This window comes from Notamacropus eugenii, chromosome 1, assembly GCF_028372415.1.
Source record: "Notamacropus eugenii isolate mMacEug1 chromosome 1, mMacEug1.pri_v2, whole genome shotgun sequence".
Classification (NCBI taxonomy): domain Eukaryota; kingdom Metazoa; phylum Chordata; class Mammalia; order Diprotodontia; family Macropodidae; genus Notamacropus; species Notamacropus eugenii.
This window is the reverse complement of record NC_092872.1, coordinates 493,689,712-493,707,214: the sequence shown is the minus strand read 5'-3', so window position 1 is coordinate 493,707,214 and position 17,503 is coordinate 493,689,712. Positions and strand designations below refer to the sequence as shown.

The 17,503-nt window shown below is 40.3% G+C and overlaps 1 protein-coding gene across 6 annotated transcripts in view; it reads right to left on the bottom strand.

Annotated features, from left to right (window-relative positions):
* EXD3 (exonuclease 3'-5' domain containing 3) overlaps nucleotides 1-17,503 on the bottom strand; it is a 429,786-nt gene that overhangs the window by 224,040 nt on the left and 188,243 nt on the right. For all 6 annotated transcript variants that reach the window (XM_072633114.1, XM_072633118.1, XM_072633119.1 and 3 more), the window contains 3 exons: nucleotides 13,475-13,528; nucleotides 12,132-12,271; nucleotides 10,321-10,421 (listed from right to left, as the gene is read on the bottom strand). In XM_072633114.1, coding sequence (XP_072489215.1) covers nucleotides 10,321-10,421; nucleotides 12,132-12,271; nucleotides 13,475-13,528 — 295 coding nt within the window. The remainder of the gene's footprint in view (nucleotides 1-10,320; nucleotides 10,422-12,131; nucleotides 12,272-13,474; nucleotides 13,529-17,503) is intronic.

Genomic DNA, 17,503 nt, shown 5'->3' with positions numbered 1-17,503 from the left:
CCAGAATTTAACCTGCTGAGCCCAAACCCATTAATCAGGTCCATGAGAACACTGCCTGGGCTATCTTTCTCAAGAACAAATGCTGTTGGAATGAAAAAACAGCAAGAGTATTGTACAGTTTACACATTTGCAAATAGGAGAAGATCTTATAACCCTTGCTTCTTTCTGACCTCCCTGCAAAGAAAGCTTTTCTCAAAACACCTACCCTCTAAAACAAAGGCAGTCACCCTCCCTCCTTGGCATGGGCTACTCCCCACTAGGGCTTACGATAAGGACTCCCTCCAAGCTCTTCTGCAGGCAAGAGCAGTGGTAAACTTTCTGCTATTACTACTACTGACTGGCTCTGCTGGCTATCGGCTATGGTGAATTGGCAGTGGCTTGGGAGGCTGCCATTGTGACAATGCAGTCAGCCTCTAACTAGATTTACTTGGCCAGGGAGGGAACAACCATGCCAAAACAGAAAAGCACAACATGAAACTTTCCTGTTTGGGGCAGGATTCTGGTAACAGCCTTCAAGCTCATGAAGTCTGGATTGCCATGCAAAAGATTTTAGCATACTGCTTTCCTTCTTTAGGGAGGGAATAATAATAAGAGGGAATGTCTCCACATTTAGGTGAGAATAATTTGATGACCAGTAAGGAGTTATGGCAATTAGAAAAGCTGGGTAATCTTTTCTGCAGTTCTGAGCTGCAGGAGGGCTAAGGACAACCAGGTGTCTGAACTAAAGCTAGTACCAGTGTGCTGAGCCTCCAGGAGTCAGGAAACGGGTTGGGGGGCAGGCTGTCTTGGGAAGGGCAAGATGGCCCAGGTTATAAATGGAACATGTCAAAGTTTCTGTGCTGATCAGCAGTGGGATTTGGGCCATGGTAGTTGGATACTAAATTTCCAGCTTCAGAGACATAGGGAGACCAGTCTCCCTCCTACCCCAAAAGCAGTACTTATAGTTTAAAAAAACCCTCTAATCAATAAAATAACAAGCAGTAATGAATAATATAATAGCGTTTACATAGGTCTTTAGTATTTACAAACTGCTTTACATAATTATATTACTGGATCCTCACAACAAACCTGTAAGGTAGGTGCTACAATATTACTGCCATTCTGCAGATGAAACTGAAAGTAAGATAGATTAAGTGATCTGTTCAAGGTGGGCAGCTAATAGGTGTTGGAGACAAGATTCCAATTCAGGTCTTCCTAATTCCAAGTCCAGGGCTCTATCCACTGGGACCTCTAACTGCCTGAATGGATGCAGACCAAAATAATCCATGCTCTCAAGGACCTTATGAGAGGAACTAACATATATACATACAATGAAATATAGCACTATGCACTAAGTAAATCTAAGGTAATTTTCTGGTGGGAGAGCACTATTAGCCGGGGCAATCAACAAAGGCTTATGAAGGAGAAAGTTAAACTTTGAAGAAAGCTAGGGACTCTAAGAGGCAGGGACAAGGAAGGAGTGCATTTCAGACTTGGCGGGGAGACAGTGCTAGGGCATGAAGATGAATAGTGAAATCTGGTGTGAACAACAGTAAGAAAGCCAATTTGGCTGGAAACTAGAGTGCATGAAAGGAAGTAAAACATAATAAGGCTGGAAAGGTAGGCCGAAACCAGATTGCAAAGGGTTTTAAATAGCAAAAAGAGGAGCTTATATTTGATCTTGGAGGCAAGAAGGGGCTGCTCAGGCTTTGAGAAGGGATGTGATGCAGTTGACCTATGCCTTGCAAATAAAACTCGGACAGTTGTATGAAGGATGGATTGGAGAGGAGGGAGACTAGCTGGGAAGGCCAATTAGAAAAATACTGAAAAAATCTTAGGGAAAAAAAGAATAGGGAAGAGGTAATGAGGGCTGGTGATGGCTATGTGAAAAAATGTCATGGATGTAGAACCTGCAAGATTTGGCAGCTGATAAGATATGGAGGAGAGGAAGCTTGAAGAGTGGCAGATGACTCTGAGGCTGTGAATCACGGTGAGTGGACAGAGAGAAACAGGGAGGCTTGGAAGCAGAGTGGGTTTGGGAGCAGGCCAAGAAAATAAGTTCTGTTTTGAACATGTTAAATTTTGAGATGCTTATGGAATACATCCAGTTGAAAATGTCCACTAGAAGCTAGTGACATGAGCCTGCAGCCCAAGAGAGACAATAGGGTTTGATACACAGATTTGGGAGTTACCTACGTAGGGATGTCTGAAACCAGCAGATGACAAGATCACCAATAACAAAACTGAGAACTTTATCATTTTTTTCTCTCTAATCATTTAAAGAATCTGAATCTTGTCTACTCCAAAACAGTATACACCCTCTAGGGGCAGAGGGTACTTTCTCTTAGCTTTCCTTCTCTCTTGCAAATAAATACTTGTTGATTGGTTTTAGAAGAGGAAGTAAGGGATTGGGTGAAGTCTTGTGCTCCCTTCTAGTTCATGGAAAGTGCTTCTCTGTCCCCAGGCTGAAAAGAAGGCTTATAGTCAGCTACAGGAGGCAAACTTCCACTTGTTCAGAAGGAGAAGGAGTTGTAGGGAAATGTTTTGTGGGTAATACAACTCCCTTCTAAGGAACAGCCTGGGCAGGCATGTAGTAGAGAGCCCTGCATTCCTGCCTGTAAGTAAATAGGATAAAGGAAAGACTGTGGAAGGAGAGAATGAAACCTTTTCTTCCAAGCCCACTTAGGGAAGATATGCCTTGCTCCAGAGTGAAATAACCAAGCTAGGTATTTAACCCTGTCGCTGCTCATTTTCATTTAGACAGGAGATATATGAGGTCAGCAGAATTAGTACATTACTTAATGCAGCCAGCCCTGAAAGGCTTACTAATTATCATCTAATGGCAAAAAAAAAAAAAAAAAATTCAATGGCACCAAATGTCAATTGGGATGGGGACTATGAAACCTCCTTCATTACACCTTTTCAAAAATATTCCCCAAGTGATAAGTCTGTGAATGGAATGATGATGACACCGGCCCTCTGCACAGCCCCTCTGACCACAGCTTTGGGATTCTATGGTCTTGCTTAAGTAGCTTCACTCTTACTACTGAACAGGTGAAAGTCCCCATTTGTGCTTATATCCATCTTGTCAGCCCTCATAGCATATATTACTGACTGAGCAATATTTTCAAATATACCAAGATGACTCTAAACAAGTTTTCATTTCCAAATTCAGGTTATTAAAATATTAAGACATTTATCGATTCACTTTTTCTGCAACTCTACATCTAAACTAACTCATTTGGTTGATTTCTAAGAGCACACTACAATCCTGCAAAGGGTATGATGAATGCCAAGAATCTCTTCCACAACAAGGGTGTGATGTCCCAGCCTGGGAGCTAAGTCTGAGGGAAGAGATGCTCCTACTTTACCTGAGAAAACCCTCTGAATCCTGCATAGTCCTCTTCTGCCCTCTGCTGTTTCCAACTCATCATCCTCTTACCTGAGAAAGATTTCCTCATGTGTAGGCCTATCAAGTTCTAGAGACCAGATCTAGTCCAACACTCTTATTTTATAAGATAATAAAATGAGGCCTAGGAAAGGTAAGGGATGTGCCCAACTTAGTTGCAAAACCAAGCTTCTTGATTCCCTAGTTCAGTGATACCATTATGTAATTTAAGTTTCCAAATCAATCACTACTTTCACCTGATAATATATCCACCGATCACCATACAGAATGAGTCCTAGACTATTAGAGCTGGGAAAGACCTTAGAGATCAAGTTCCACATGTTTTCTACCACTTTTACTCTCCTCATTCCCCACTGCCCACAGGATCAAGGTAAAATTCTTTAGTCTGGCATTCAAGGCTCTCTATAACTGGTACTCAAACTACCTTTGCAACTTAAATTCACACTACTCCCAAATATAAACCCTCTTCTCCATTCAAGTCAATCTCTTCATTTTCCCTGAAATACACTAGACTCACTCAGATCTCCACCTCTGCTTTCATTGCTTTCTCAGGTGAGAACTAGGTCTCTGTTCAGAACCCAAATCAAATCTATGAAGGTTCCCAGGCCAACCCAATGATCTATTCTACGCTCCTCGGCACATGTGGACTGAACTACATAGCAACAATAATAATTCACATTATATAGTGCTTTAAAATATTTTACTGGCAAAAATCATTTGAGGATTTGACTCAAAGAGGGGATAACACACACACACACACACACACACACACACACACACACACAATTGGATACAGAAATCTATCTTACCCTACAGGAAAGAAGGAGGTAAAGGGGATAAGAGAAGGGAGTGGGCTTAATAGAAGGGAGGGTTGATTAGGGGAGTACCTAGTCAAAAGCAAAACACTTTTGAAGAGGAACAGGGTAAAAGGAAAGAGAAAGAGAAGGGGAAAAAGCATGGTGGGAAATAAATAGTGATCATATCTATGAAAAATTTTTACAGGAAGTTTCTCAAATAAAGGTCTCATTTCTCTAATATATAGAGAACTGAGCCAAATTTATAAGAATACAAGTCATTCCCCAATTGATAAACAAGTCAAAAGACATGAACAGGCAGTTTTCAGACGAAATAAAAGCTATCTATAGTCATGAAAAAATGCTCTAAAAATCACTATTGATTGGAGAAATGAAAATGAAAACAACTCTGAAGTATTACCTTAAACCTATCATATTAGCTAATATGACAAAGGAAAATGACAAATGTTGGAGGGAATGTGGGAAAATTGGGCACTAATGCTCTGTTGATGGAGCTGTAAACTGATCTAACAATTCTGAAGAACTATGGAACTTTTGCTCAAAGGACTACAAAATCGTGCATACTCTTTGATCCAGGAACATCACTACTAGGTCTGTATCCCAAAGACAACAAGAAAAAAGGAAAGGGATCTATCTGTACAAAAATATTTATAGCAGCTCTTTTAGTAGTGGCAAAGAACTGGAGATTGAAGAGATGTCTATCAACTGGGGAATGCCTGAACAAGTATTGTGATGGAATATTATTATGCAATAAGAAATGAGGAGCAGCTCTCTTTGGAAGGCAAGTTTGACTCCACTGCCCTACAACATCCATGAAACTGGCAAAAAAATTTTTGACAAGTGACAAAATTAAGTGCTGGCATGACTGTGGCAAAACAGGAATGCTATTAACACAGCGTATATAGTTGTGAATTATTTAAATGACAATATACCCCAAAAAATTCTTTATAACAAAACCATTGGAATGTTTTCTAAAAAAATGATGAGCAGAACACTTAGAAAAACCTAGAAAGACTTACATGAACTGATGCAAAATGCAGTGAACAGTGTACACAGTAACAGAAATATCGTACAATGATCAACTATGAATGACTTAGCTATTCTCAGCAGTGCAATGATCTAAGACAACTCTGAAGGACTTATAACAAAAAATGCTATTCACCTCCACAGAAAGAACTGATGGAATCTGATTGCAGATTGAGGCATACTTTTTTTGCTTTCTTGATTTTTCTCCTTTTGGTCTATGTTTTCTTTCACAATACGACCAATATGGGAATATGTTTTGCATGACTGCACATGTATAATCAATATCAAATTGCTTAATAGGGAAGGGGACAATGAGAATTTGGAACTCAAAATTTAAAAAAACAAATGTTAAAAATTGTTTTTACATGTAATTGGGAAAAAAATAAATCCTGAAAAAAATAAAATGACAAATCACTTTTAAAAAATCCCTCTGAGAGAGATAGTATAACTAGTTTCATTTCCATTTTGAAGGTAAAGTCTTGAGTGAATCACATCACTCCACATCTTAGTCACTTATTGTGTCTCAATGTTCTTTGTTTCAAAAAAATAAATCCTATCTCTCCATGAAACTTTCAGCAAGCTGAGTGCAAGGAGAGAAATCCTGGGTATGTCAGCATTTTGGTAGTAGAAAGTGTTTTATCAGTTCCAGTTCGTGGTCTGTCTTATGTCTCTTTGTACCTGCCTCAGAACCAGCCACGCAGATGCTTAATAAATACTTTCTGAATTGAATTAAATTTATTCTCCTCTACCAGCCTACAGGCAAGTTAGAGCCTAACCCCAACCCTTTGAAGTAAAGTAACTGGCTTGGGGCAATCAGAGAAAGTGCAGCAGACAGAGAGATGATGAGTCTGGACTGTTACCATCAGAGAAAAGAGGACCTAACTGAGGACAGGGAGTTAGTAAGTCCACAATGTTGGAATTACTTCTGTTTAACAGCGTGCATAAGGAGCAGTGGACGGTGCTTTTATGATAGACATAATAATGATAGCTGGCGTTGAAAAGAGTGCTAGAATGTGCATAAAGTACTTTAATACATTATTTCATTTGCTCCTCACAATCCTATGAGAGAGGTACTTTCATTATCTCCATTTAACAGCTGGAGAAACTAGAGTACTGTGATCTGCCCAATGTCACACAATCAGACTATGTTTTGTGTCAAGATTTCAAGCCGGGTCTTCAGGACGCCAAGTGCAGCGGCCTATCCATTGTGCTGTTCTATCTCTCAAAAATATTTAGGGGTGCCTACAAGCACACACTTGTTCTTGTATATGTCTCCCACATTGCTATTTCTATTCTAAAAAATGATTCTGATTTGTTTAGCAAGGATCCATGAATGGGGAAAGGAATAGAAAAACGTGCACCTGGAGAACTACATCTCAAGCTTTTTTAACCTTTCCACAGTATGAGAGCACACTCCCCGAGAGCCAGAATTTTTCTTTATGTAATTCTAGAATCTGTTTTTAAAAGTAAACATCTAGTAAAGGAAATGATAATCACCAGAAGTCATCATACATTTATCAAGAACAGGTTGGGCCAGCCTAGCCTCATTTGCTTTTTTGGCAGGGATACCAGGATAGCAAAACAAAGGAATATCATGATGGTAAAGTTAGATGGATTTGGAATTGGTTGAGAGGTTACATTCAAAGCATAGTAACTACTGGTTCATTGTCAACTTGCAAGGTTTTTAGGGGAAGGTCCCAGAGATCTCCGCTTGATCCTGTACAATTTAACATTTTTTATCAATGAACATGGATAAAGGCAAATGGTATAGTTGTTAAATTTGCAGATGGTGCAAAAATGAGAGAAAGAGCCAACTGGATGGCAGAGTTGGGATTTAAAAAGTAAGAATATTGGGTTGAATCTAAAGGGAACTAAATAATGATAAGGATAAAAGTTTTACATTTGGGTTCAAGAAATCAATTCGCAAATATAAGACAGAGGCACCATGCCTAGTGTAACAGTTCGTCTGAAAAAAAGTGGGAATTTTAGTGGACCAACATAAGCCACAGATATTTATCACATTTCACTTAAATCTAGTCTTCTATAGGTTTAAACATGTTCAGTTCCTTTAACCTTTTCACATACATACAGTATGTCAACATTTCCTGACTCTTCACCACCTTGGTTGTTTTCCTCTGTACACTTTCCAGTTTGCCAATGTCAGTCCTAACATGTGTTGTCCAGAATTAAACACAATGCTGCAGATTTGGTCTGACCAGGACAGAGGTCAGTGGTGCTATCACTTCCCTCCTTTTGGATATTAGACTTCTATTGATGCAGCCTAAGATCCCATTCATTTTTTTTTTAGCAGCCACATCATAAAGTTGGCTCCTGTTATGCTAAACAAAGTGATTGGGTCCCATGGCTAACATCCAAAGCAGGAAGTGATCCTCCCCTACTTCCCTCCCAAGTGCTCAGTCTTCATAAGCACCTGGATACCCACTTGCTCCCAGCAAAACTTGCTGTGTTTACATTGTTCTGGAAAGCAGTTAGGAGCTATAGCAACACATGTTACATAAACAAATACTAGGAATAGAAAAGACTAATAAATGCTGTAGATCAACATCTGGCCATTAGGAAGCAATTAGCACCTCCCTTAATTCATTAGTTCGGCAATCACTTCATTTATTCATTCAGCATGAACTTATTAAATACCTACTATGTGTATGGCCCAGTAGTGGGGCTTAGGCCAAGAAAAAGAAATGCAAGAGGAAGTGGCTGCCTTCAAAGGTTTGGCAATATTGCTAGGAAAACACTGCACCGTCATGAAACAGCTAAGTAACAACACAAGACAGTCTGTGCTAAGTGCCAGAATCAGTGGTACGAATCAGAAACATTGTAGGAACTTTGAAGAGGGAAGTGGTCAGAGCAGGCCTTGGGCAGGATGACAGACTTGAACTGGGTCCTAAAGAATCAGGAGGACACTGCTAAAGAGAAAGGTTCAGGAAGGGCATTTTGACCTGGCAGTGGGAGGTGGGGAAGGCAGAGGGTATGGGACAAACAATATTCTCCTGAGTGGGAATGAATAGAATGGGTTTGGAAGTCACTGTGCGCCTCTCATGGTGTAAAGCACTGAGCACAAGCACCAGCAAAGCTGAAGATAGGGCTCCAGCCTCTGAGAAGTATAGCTGGTGTCCCAAAAGTCTCAGGGCAGCTGTAAACTTGCAGAAGTATAAATGCTACAAATTGACTTTAAAAAGTTTGAAAGATAATTGCTCAACGTCAATTTTTTAAACTTTGTAAAAACTTTCATAAGCTACTGTTGAGACTGAAAGTATGCATTTGTAATCCTAGCCTTAAAATCATCCAAAGAATGAGGTTTTGATGCATACATGACAGTTCTGACATGACCCCATGAGAGAAATCTAATGGAAATAGATCAGGTGATCAAAGCTGTCAAGCAAGAGGACTTCCTTTACCAATTCACTGTTCTAAGAAGGTGTCATCCAGAAAGTGTCACACACACAATTCATAATGACTGGGTATGTTGTCTTTTAAAATTTTTAATTAATTATTCAAAATTCACAAAACTAAGTGTAAAGGAAATTCAAATAATTAAGCTTTCAAATGATGTTTCTGTAAGTTTGTACTGTATACTTGTGAAATTCTTAACGCTTAAAGCTGTACTGAGACTTTTGGGACACTATATTCTACAGTAGTTGGGGATATAAGATATGCATCCATTTAAAAGCCAGAGAACTGCTTTAAAGCAATAATAAGACAGTATAAGATAACATGTTCTTGACACAGCAAGTGTCAGATATTTCAAATAAAATAAGTATCACTGTGAAATACTGGGCGTGTCTTGAAGGAAGTTCAGAATTTTGACTGATGACCAGGGCATTCCAGAAAGTGGGGAAAGCATGAGCAAGGTCACAGGGACCAGAATGAGATTGTCCTAAAAGGAAGAGAAGGTCAGAGCCATGGAACTGCAGAGCTTGCCAGGTGGATGGCTGATTTTTCTCCTAATGATGCTAATGGCCACAGTGCACAGTGGGTATGGGCTCTCTTCTGGCCTCAATCTGTGATATCCTGCTGGTTTTTAATGAACAGTATGGAAAAAGAGTCTTTAGATCCCCTTAGGGAAGTTAGCTTTTTAGAACTGACAACAGGGGTTTCGACAGCAGCAAAACTGAAGCTTTGAGCTGGGCTCTCTGCTCCGGGTCTGGGTAGAATGGACACAAATTGTTTTTTTTTATTCTTGTGGGGAAAAGGAAGAGAAGACAGGCCAGAGATGCAGACAGGGCTGAAGAATGCACCTTTGGCAGGAAACCAGCCTGCACAGACATGCTTCCTTCAGCCCCCTTCATGGGGAAGAGTGAGATGCTGCTGTCAGAGCTGGCCAGATTCCCTCAGTCCCTCGGGAGTTCGCAGGCAGGGGAAGAGGAGAGGCATGCGACGCCCCGTCTGCTTGACCAAGTGGCAATGGATGTAGACCAGGGCCTGCTGAGTGACCCAGAGATTCTTGCTGGGAACCTGTTCCCTATTTCATGCCCCCTGCTTCTCCAATTGGAATACAAAGCAATGTGATGAACAGACTGAGAAGAACAGCCTGGGACTGAAGGGGAAGTTATTTAAATGACCCCTCTGAACACCATAAATTCTGCTTCGTTTTGTTTTCTAGATGAGTTGCAAGAGTAGTATAAATATCCCTTAACTACAACATCTCTCCTCCAACCAAATCCAAGGTGGGCTGCTGCCATGTTTCTTTTCTCTGCCCTGGGTGAGCACCTCCTCACTGGAAGCCTTGGTGAGTTATGGGCGGGCTATTCCATTAGGAAACAGAAGGATAACTCAGAGCTGGACATCAGAATCCAGGGACTTAAACTCTTTGGAGGTCGGGATTTATTTCATACCACAGGATGGAACAGCACGCTGCTAGTCACTGGCACTGCACACCAACAACAGAAGTGACTGTTCCCATAATTCACGGGCTCCTCTTTGAAATAACATCAACTAGGATTCGTGGGACCATTGCTCAGAACTAATTCTTGATTACTGCTGGCCTGGATGGAAAGGCTTCTTTGGGTTTATATTTTTTTAAAAAAGAAATATTCTGGGGAAATGATTTTGTAAGAAAGTCACACACACCTGGGTCTACCTTGTATTGGCCCAGCAGCCTGAAGACAAGTTTGCTCAGCATTTTCTGGTTCAGTTTGTCTGCTCTTGAAGGAGGCACATTTTGATATTGTCTGCAAGAAAGAACACCAAGCCAGCACATCATCACAGGTTTCTTCCATAGTCTGCTCTTTAAAAAGCATTACTGGTACTATGTCAGAACAGTAGGGCATTAAGGCCTGTGTTTCTCCTTAACTCTGCTCACAGCTAGGCCTCTGAGATGGTTATGGGATCGTGAATCTTTACAGAGAATTCTAGTCAGTTTAATCCAATACACATTTATTGCACATATATACCATGAAAGGCTAATATACCAGGCATGGGGGATAAAAAGATAGACAAAAGTACTGCTCTATAGCAGCTTTTATCCTAAAGAGAGTAGTGCAGGACAGATACACACATTAATAAGGGGATGATAATTATAATTACTAACATTTATATAATGCTATGTGCCAGATACTGTACTAAGCACTTTACAATTATCTCATTTAACAATGACAATAATAGTTATAACTAACATCTATATAGTGTTTACTATATGCCAGACACTGTGTGTTTAATGATTTACAATTATTATCTCATTTGAATTCTCACAACAACCCTGAAAGGTAAGCTCTACTGTTATCCCTATTTTATAGAAGAGGCAAGTGAGGCAGACACAGATTAAGTGACTTGCCTAGGGTCACATAGTCAGTAAGTACCTAAAACCAGATTTTAAGTCAGGTTTGGCATTCTATCCACTTTGCCACTCAGCTGCCTCTATATAAGGGAGAGAAATAAATTCAAAGAGAGAGCCAGACAAGGGCTATGAGAAATTTGAGGAGGAAATAGTTTCACTCCTTCCCAAACTGTGTATAATTCTCAGGAGTAGGAACCAAGTCTGAGGTGAGAGGGCGCTCAAACAAGGGATTACCACTGCCACATCTAAGTTGGTTTTGCTCCATCACAGCAAACATAAAGAAGAGACAACAACATGTTCACAGGCATGTGCACACACACACATACAGCTATATTTTTCCAAAAGAAAAGAAAACATGAGAGGCTATGCTCAGACTCTCTGGTCTCTGTTGGTCTCTCAGCTCCATCAACAGAGAACAGCCTGTAAAAGTCTGTACAAAACAAACTCCACAACAGCAGAATCTCTGCACACATCCCATGGTTGCCGAGAACATGGTGAGGTGTTCAGATCAACTCCCAACATGGGACGACACAGAGCTGAGTGTGCAATTAGAGTGTGTAGGTTTATATGCTGTCTTAGACACCTACTAGCTGTGTGAGCACAGGAGAGTCACTTACCCTCTAAGAGTTCTCACTCAGCTTGTTCATCTTTAAATGGGATTAATTTCTGTACCACACACCTCACTTGGTGACTGTGAGTATGCAAAAACTACAAAGCACTACGTAAATGTGAGGAGGAATGATTAGCTCCTAGGGCAATATTCAGCAACTTCTGTTTATACTAATTAAAGAAATGTGGAAAGTTAAAATTGGTCATTTGTTCTTTCTCCAAGGAAGGGTAATTTTCCAAAGTGTCTTTGAAGAGAACGCAGGTGAAAGAAATCTCATTCATTTGTGATTTGCCAAAAGTTATAATTGCTTAGAGTCTGTTCAGGTATGTGGCTCTAAAATCTGCTGAGGTAGCTGCCTCCAAAATTTTTGCTCAGGAACCTGACTTTAGAACCCACTGAGGTGCCATGTTCTCTGCTTCTCAGTCAACTGGTTTAGATGCCCTAGTCTAGAGAGCACTGCAAAGAACCTCTCCATGGCATCTTTGAAATACTCACCTGGCAATATCTCTAGTATTAAAGGTAGGATGACACCAGGTGTCCATGATCTGTAAGAGTTGGCTCTGGAGGTGTGGATAGTCAGCCACGTAGTCCTCAACAAGGTTTGCTTTATCCTGAAGAAGCAAGGGCGTGCACATCTAGAGTGGAGGGGAGAAGACCACAGGCACATAAACAATCATGTGATGATGAACACTTTGCAATAATAAACAAAGCAGCCAGGCCTGAGACCCAGAAAGTGTGAAGAAGCTGTGAATCCCAGGAAAGGGAAAGCTCTGAAACATGATAATGACATTCAGTGTTGAACTTCATGCCTATAACCTAAGCCGCTGCAATTGTACCATCTACGGTACTGTGGGCCTGGACACCTCAATCAGAAGGCAGAAATGTCCTTTTTGACTTAGGGTGAGATGATGACACTTAGTAAGAGTAAATGAAATAAAAACATATTTAAGTTTCCTTAGCTCTTTTAAGCTTAAAACCAAAAAAGGGAAAAAAGTAATCATGTAGCTATAAAGAAATTAAGCTGGCCTCAATGCTTGGGGTGCAAGTCAGGGATAGTTTCTTAGAGTAGTGTAAGTGGCTACCCAATGAATTTCTTCAGCCTTGTTTCATAGTTCTGACAATGGTGGGAGGGAAGAAATTACACCATCCTGAAATATAAATTTCTTTTGATCAATCCAGCACCTGTTCCCTCGTAAGTCTATCCAAAGAGCTTTTTCCTTTACTGATGGATAGCATCCTTATTTCACCCCTCCTTCCAGACTCTGCTGAGCTAGGGTGAAATTCCATTCCTACCTACCTCTGAGTCCCCCCTGCAGCAGAATTTTCTTTTTTTAAAAAAATATGATTTATTATATATAATATTAATTATATGATATATTACATAATATATAAATATACAATTAATTTTTAAATATACAATTTATTTATTTTTAGTTTTTAACATTCACTTCCATAAGATGTTTTAAATTTTCTCTCCCTCTCTTTCCCCCTTCCCAAGAGAGTGTGCTATCTGATATAGGCTCTACTTATACATTCATATTAAATGTATTTCACATTAGTAGTGATGTAAAGAAGAATTAGAACTAATAGGAAGAACTATGAGAAAGAAGAAACAAAACAGAACAACAGAAGGAGAGCAAATAGTCTGCTTCCATCTGCATTCAGACTCCAAAGTTCTTTCTCGTGAGTCTTTCGGAGTTATCTTAGATCTCTGCATTGACCCAGCAAAATTTTCATTCAAACAAAGAAAACTGTATTTTGTTGAGGACAGTGGTTTGGGTACTGATTTTGCTGAAGTTTGACCCTTAACACATTATATATGTAAACAAATGACTCACCTTTTCCACATCCAATTCTGTCTGTAACTTTAGCTTTGTGCTTAGTATGACCGCCTGGAAAATACAGAGAAGAGAACCGATTTTTCACATGCATATTTGAAAGAAAAGCAGTAAAGTTAGAAGAAGGGTAAAACATTCAGGATGATCTTTCCAATGTTTCTATTTAGAAATGTGAGGGCCTATGTAACATTAAACCATGCTTAACTGATTTCTTTCTGTATGTGTGTGTTCGTCCTTCGTTGCCCAAGAAGACCACGCCATCAGAGAAATAATGAGATGACCTGCACTTGACTTTGTTTTGAGGGAGGGAGGGCTGTGCAGGTCACCAGCCTCACTTTCTCCTCCAAAGCCATCTGAATCCAGTGATCAGATATTCATCAGAATGACTGGAGATGACCCAGGACGAGGCAATTGGGGTTAAGTGACTTGCCCAAGGTCACACAGCTAATGGGTGTCAAGTGTCTGAGGTGAGATTTGAACTCAGGTCCTCCTGACTCCTGCACTGGTGCTCTATCCACTGCACCATCTGATTTCTTTCTATAAACTCAATGAGACCCTTGGCATCTCACAGGAATCCTGACCTTACTGGTCTACAAAAAAGGAACCACCTGGTCAGAAGGGCACCTGAAGGGTAGGGTTGCCTACAAAGCAAGACCCCTCTGTGATCCTGTGACCACTGATTTTTTTAAGAGTGGAGAATTAGAAAAGCACCTACCAGATGTCCCACCACCAAGTGGTCGGGTTCTGGGACAGAAACTTTTGTCTAGGCAAACTTTGTACACGATTTGCTCTACTCATTTCACCCACTGCTTCAATTCTCTAGCCTTTGATTGTCTTCCCTGACTTTGCTCATTCCTTTATCTGCTCCCCCCAAAGCCCCTCATCACCATCAACATTAAGTGCCCAATGAATGACAATCTCTTCCCAAGCAATAGCCTCAATTTGATTCTAACGGCTGATCACAGCTCGGTGTAACTCAGCTGGGGCAGAGAATCCGAGGAGCTAGAGGCAAGGCAATGGCTCCAACATGACTCCCCAGCTATGGAACCTTGGCCCTGGCCCTCCACCAGCATCTAGTCATGCAGGGGTGGGAAGGGGTGTAATGAAGAGACATTACACATACTCCCCTGCCCTGGCCACAGATCATTTCTATATGAATTAGACTGACTCTTGGAGGATCTGTCCTTTAACTGTTTGGAAAGTGAAGAAGAAAGGACACTATTTTCTTAGAGCAAGGGTTCTTAACCTGGGGGTCCTAAACTTTTTAATATTTTGATAACTGTATTCCAGTAGAATTAGTTTCCTCTGTATTTTATTTTATGCATTTAAAAACATAATTCTGAGAAGGAGTCTATAGGTTTCATCAAACTGCCAAAGGAGTTCACAAAAATGGTTAAGAACCCCTGCCTTAGAATAAATTAGCACCCATTTTGGTGGACAACCATTCTTTCTAGCATTATGGGTACATCAAATTTCCAAATCCAAACTGCTTTTCAGGAATGAATTATTCTATTCTATTAATGAGAAACCCAGTTATGGCTGAACCAGGATGCTGCACAATAGTTAATCTGAAGCCAATTCCATTGAGATACTCCTGAGTATGAACTTGAAAACTCTCGTCTCAGAGAACTCTCCCATAAAAGAATACACTTCCCCTGGGCAGTGCTGCCTCTTTTTCTGGAATCCTATATGGGATTTCACCATGCCCACAATCCACAAGAGAAAACGTTTGCTCTAGCCCTGACTACTAGCACGTACTGCTGACTTTTCTGGTGCTATTAATAATCCCCATAGATCGAGCTCCCATTACATATAAAAATAACAGGCATGAACAAACATACAGACAGGCATACAGGCTACATCCAGCTATTCTCCCTCTTTTTTCACAGCACAGATCAAAATAGAAGCCTGGGAAAGGTTCTGGTCACTTCTTCCAGTTCCCTTGCCTACCCTATAGACTGCATTCATGGAGAGATGGGAGGGGGAACAGTAAAGGGTAGGGGCAGGCATAAGCATCAAGAAGCCTTTTCATCCCTCTGCCAATTGGTCTGGTCTCCATGTAGCCAGTTCCCTTCATTCTGATTCTTGACCTTTGTTAACAATTCCTCTTTCGACCAGATTTGGGTTCTTCTCAAATCTGATAACTGTTCTAGAGGTTGAGCAAAGTGCAAACCTCTGGATGAAATCCAACCAACAGTAAGAAATGTCTCTGAGGGTCTTTGAGGCAGGCACCTTCAAGGACAGTGGTGTCTCACAGAAGTGAGAGTCTTTATGCCACTTAGACACATTTTCCTTATTGAGAATTGCTTGAAACAGCAGTATGATCACTGATCACTGGGCTATTGTCTAGAAAAGTTATAAGTGAGACTAAGGAGAAAACTTTAGAAAATACTTTAAACATGTTTAAACAGAAGTTTGACTTCAACTTGCTCACTCCAGAAAGTTAGGCTTCCAAAGGGAATAAGGGAAACTATTTTTTCTTCAATTTGAAACTGTTGTAGGGTCTACTTGGGAGACAGGACTTCTAGTTATTCACCTTTACTCGGCTATCTACTCAATTGATGGCTTTGGATAAAGACTGCCCAATCCCTCAGTTTCTTAGTTTGTTAAATTGGGGTTACAAAGAATGAACATTCCCACAGGAATATGAATACAGAACCATTACTCAGTCATCACAAAATCAGATAAAACCATGGTATAAGGGAAAATGCTTCATCTTAGAACACTATGTTTGGCACATATTCTATAAGCAAACTGTATTCCTGTATACTTGGCATAGAAAGAAAAAGTGGAGAAGTTACAATGTGGAAGAATGGTGAGAGTAAAACAAAACAGCTGCTACAATGGTAAAGTGGAAGGCTTTGATTAGCCTGAAATGCAACCTATTTCTGAAAATACAGGGGAATATGATTTCCTGATTATCACTCATTGGGCGTTTGCATGGATACATAATATGCATATGGAAAGAGATATAGAAACTCCATAAGTAAGATACTTTCCCTCTGTAGAACATGTATTCAGCAATGAAGGGAGACATCCCACAGAAAAGACTGCATTGTGCAGGCAAGCCTCCAGACCCTTACAGGGTCAACAGCTGCAGCACTCCTCTTAAGGAGAGGTTCACAGCTACCTTGTCAGGACCTTCACATCTGACTCCAAGAAAAGGGAAAGCAGGGAGGAAAAAACAGGCTCAACATGTATATTATATTTACTTACAGAACCTGATGCTTGCTAACTAGACAACTCATTTGTTTTCAGCTAGTGACACCCAGTGTAAAATAGAGGGAAAGGAGTTCCCTGATAGAGGTAATGGGAGGATTTTCTAAGCTGGAAAAAAGAAAACAGATTAGGTTGCCAGGAAAATGAAAGGGGAAAGACACAACAGTAGTAACCATCCTTCTTTCTTACCTGGCATTATGTTGAAGAGAATACAATAAGAAATGAGAGGATGTAATAGACAAATTTCACCCTTGGCTTGCTAAAGGTAAATTTTTTTTTGTAAGAATTTGTTCTCCCTTTCTTTACAGACAGTATGGTATCCCAGGGGCCCAGAGGTAGTGTGGTATAATGGGCAATACACTGAACCCAGAGTCAAGAGAAATGGGCTCAAATTCTTGTTCTGATACTTACTGTGTGACCTTGGATAAGTCTCTTTACCCCACAAGTTTGCTCATCTATAAAATAGAGATAATAATACTCGCACTACCTGCCTGACAGTGTCATTGTGAGGAGAACACTTTGTTTATAAATCTCAAACCGCTACATAAATGTGAATTATGATTGTTATTATGTCCTAGTCACTAGCCTACTAAACATGTCAAACTAACTGTTTCCCTGTCATGTATATTACAAAGTTTAGTGTATAGTCCTTGAGGCTGGAACTAGGAAGCCTGGGTTCTAATCCTGCCTGCTACCAAATAGTCACCAAGTAGGACCCTGGACAAATCACTTTATATCTGTGGGTCTCAGTTTCCTCATTTGTAAAATGAGAGGGTAAGACTAGATAAATTTTAATTTCCCTAAAATTCC